A 3,009-nucleotide genomic window follows, 5' to 3' on the forward strand; every position below is an offset into this window, starting at 1 on the left:
TAAATCCAAATAATCAGTTTTAAGAGATTGAAATCATCATCTATAATGTGAGTTAATTTCTAGAAATCCCAAGGTTTCTCCAAAAAGAGAAAATTCTGTGTCAAGCATGTGAAGTTAACTCCAGGCAAATGGCCTATTCTGAAAGTCTTCCGCACACACTTCTAATTTGATCATCTTTATTTCTCTTTCCTAGTCTGTCTTTTTATGCCATTGTCTCTCACATTCACTGATTTCTAACATCCCTCCCTATATGTATGTGTGTGTGTATGAAATAATCAAAGAATATAAATGCATTTCATATGTAAATGCATATATGATAATAAATACATAAACAGTTTTACAAATAATCCACATGTTAAATGTCTCTGGGCATTCCTAACTGGTGTAGATAGGTTATCTAGAAGAGGAACTTAGATTATATAACTTTATATTAAACAACCTAATATTTATTAAGATGAGAGTATTCATGTAGCAACCATTGTTAAAGAAATTAACTGTAAGTGTTTAACATCAGACCATTTGACAGACAGCCACATATATGTATTAACAACTAAGCATACTAAAACATAGGCAAATAAAAATAAAATACTTGATTTTTTACACATAAAGTCTGGTATACAGAACAAAAATAAACTTTTAAAAGAAATGCTAGTGATTTATCAATTAATTTTAGTTATTGTCAATTACTGCTTTTCTCTTCCAGATAAACCTGTACTTTGAGACTATGATGAATTCTACCATGGTGACTGAGTTCCTCCTGGAGGTTTTTGCTGAGACTTGGGAGCTCAGGGTCCTACTCAGTGTGCTGTTCCTGCTGGTGTACCTGGGCAGCCTGTTCGGGAATCTTACCATCATCATTGTTACTACAGTTGACCAGACCCTGAACACACCCATGTACTTCTTCCTCAGGAATCTGTCCATCTTAGACATGTGCTATGTTTCTATTACTGTGCCCAATGCCTGTATAAACTCTCTCACTGACCACAGGAACATTTCTGTGACTGGGTGTGCAGCACAGATCTTTTTGTTCTTCTTTTGTGCATGTGTAGAGGTTCAGTTTCTCACCATCATGGCTCAGGACCGCTATGTGGCCATATGCAAGCCTCTCCTCTACCCTATGATTATGAACCATCAATTCTGTGTTCAGATGACACTGGCTTCCCTACTTACCTCACTTATCCTTTCAGGTATGAACACTTTCAAAACTTTCCAGCTGTCCTTTTGTCACTCAAATGTAGTTCCTCAGTTCTTCTGTGAGCTGCCTGCTTTGCTGAGGCTTACTTGCTCTGACACCTTTAACAACAAAATCATACTTCTTCTGACTGCCATTGGCCTTAGTGGTACCTGCTTTACTTTCATTGCCATATCATATGTTCACATATTATCAACTGTCTTGAAAGTTCCTGTCAAAGGAGAGAGAGGGAAAGCCTTTTCTACCTGTGTCCCTCACATCATTGTAGCATATTTGTTTCTTTGTTCTGGTGCCTATGCATATCTAAGACCTCCAGCAATCTCAGAAGTAGTTGAGGATATGACTCTTTCTGTATTTTATACCACTGTTCCTCCATTCTTAAACCCTATTATCTATAGCCTTAGAAACAAACAAATAAAGAAGGCTGTGAAGAAAGTAATATTCAGATTTTTCATAGTTGAATAAAATAAAGAAAAAATATGGACATACAAATCTGCACATGCACATTAAAGCTTTTTTTACTTTATGTACTGGAGAGATGTTTTTTACATTATTTATACTACTTATAATTTCCCCTCCCTCTTCTCATCCTAGTACTTTCCTACTCATTTGTCCTCCCAACTTTATCCCCCCATCCATGTCCTCCCATATGGGCATAATAAAAGTTTTAAAAATAAGTTTAAAGAAATAAAGAAGAAGCCTTGATGCCAATTATGCGGGAAGAACTTCTAATATTACCCTTGAGTTTGTTTTCTTTTGGTCATCCACTGCTGGGCATGCAGCCTACTTTTAATTGTAATTTATTTACTCAATGAGTCTCCCTTGGAGGAAACTACATTTACCCTTAAAAGTGCTTAAATAATTAGAGGTTTGTTGTTTTGTTTTGTTTGTTTTGTTTTTCCAGGTTAGAGATAGGGGCATGTGTCCACTTCTCCCTTCAACTCTAGGAACCCATCTGGTTAGACCCATGTATACCTATGAATGCTGCATACATTTCTGGGCTCACTTTTGCACAGATCATGTTAATTTAGAAATCATTGTTTTCTTAGTGTCTTTCGTCATCTCTCGATTAAATATTACTTCTACTTCCTCTTGCAATATACTTGCTAATCCCAGATGAGGAAGATTTGATATAAGTATCCCACCATTTAAAGGTAATTGTTCCAAGGTCTCTCAATCTTTTCACAACATCTGGCTGTGGGTTTATGTTTTTGTTATTATCTACTGCAAGTGGAAGTTTCACTGCTGAAGGCTGAGCAAGGCACTAATTTACAGCTGTTGTGGATTGTCATTAAGAGTTGTTTCATTGCTAAGTTTTAAATTAAATTTAAAACTTTTAGAAGGGTAGTATTTGTTATTACCTTATGTGATGGTTTGTATGTTCTTGGACCAGGGAGTGGCACTATCTGGAGGTGTGACCTTGTTGGAATAGATGTGACCTCGTTGGAATTGGCATGTCACTGTAGGTGTGGTCTTAAGACTCCCACCCTAGTTGCCTGGAAGTCAGTCTTCCACTAGCAGCCTTTGGATGAAGATGCAGAACTCTCAGCTCTGCCTGAGCCATGACAGCCTGGATGTTGCCATGCTCCCACCTTGATGATAATGTGTTCCTATGTGATAAGGAGTCTCGCCAGCGAGGACACACACACAGGACACACATGGGTTCTTCTGCAGCAAGCTTTAATGCATCTCGAGAGAAAGATCATAAGCTTGGGGGGGGGGGGCAGAACACAGGAAACTCAGTCCTTAAATAGCCCACAAGAGGGATTGGAGAGGTATTTTACCCTGACTGGCTGCTCACTATCAGCCCAGATGAC

General features: G+C 38.0%; 1 protein-coding gene across 1 annotated transcript; it reads left to right on the forward strand.

The window, feature by feature from the left end:
• The first annotated feature begins 724 nt into the window (after nucleotides 1-724).
• Olfr297 (olfactory receptor 297) lies at nucleotides 725-1,657 on the forward strand. Its single transcript, NM_146618.2, has one exon. The coding sequence runs from the start codon at nucleotides 725-727 to the stop codon at nucleotides 1,655-1,657; it is 933 nt and encodes a 310-aa protein (NP_666829.2).
• Nucleotides 1,658-3,009: the final 1,352 nt, after the last annotated feature.

This window comes from Mus musculus, chromosome 7 (genome assembly GCF_000001635.26).
Source record: "Mus musculus strain C57BL/6J chromosome 7, GRCm38.p6 C57BL/6J".
Lineage (NCBI taxonomy): Eukaryota > Metazoa > Chordata > Mammalia > Rodentia > Muridae > Mus > Mus musculus.

Coding starts and splice junctions, on each gene's coding strand:
- Olfr297 (NM_146618.2), top strand. CDS start 725: ATGATGAATTCTACCATGGTGACTGAGTTCCTCCTGGAGGTTTTTGCT.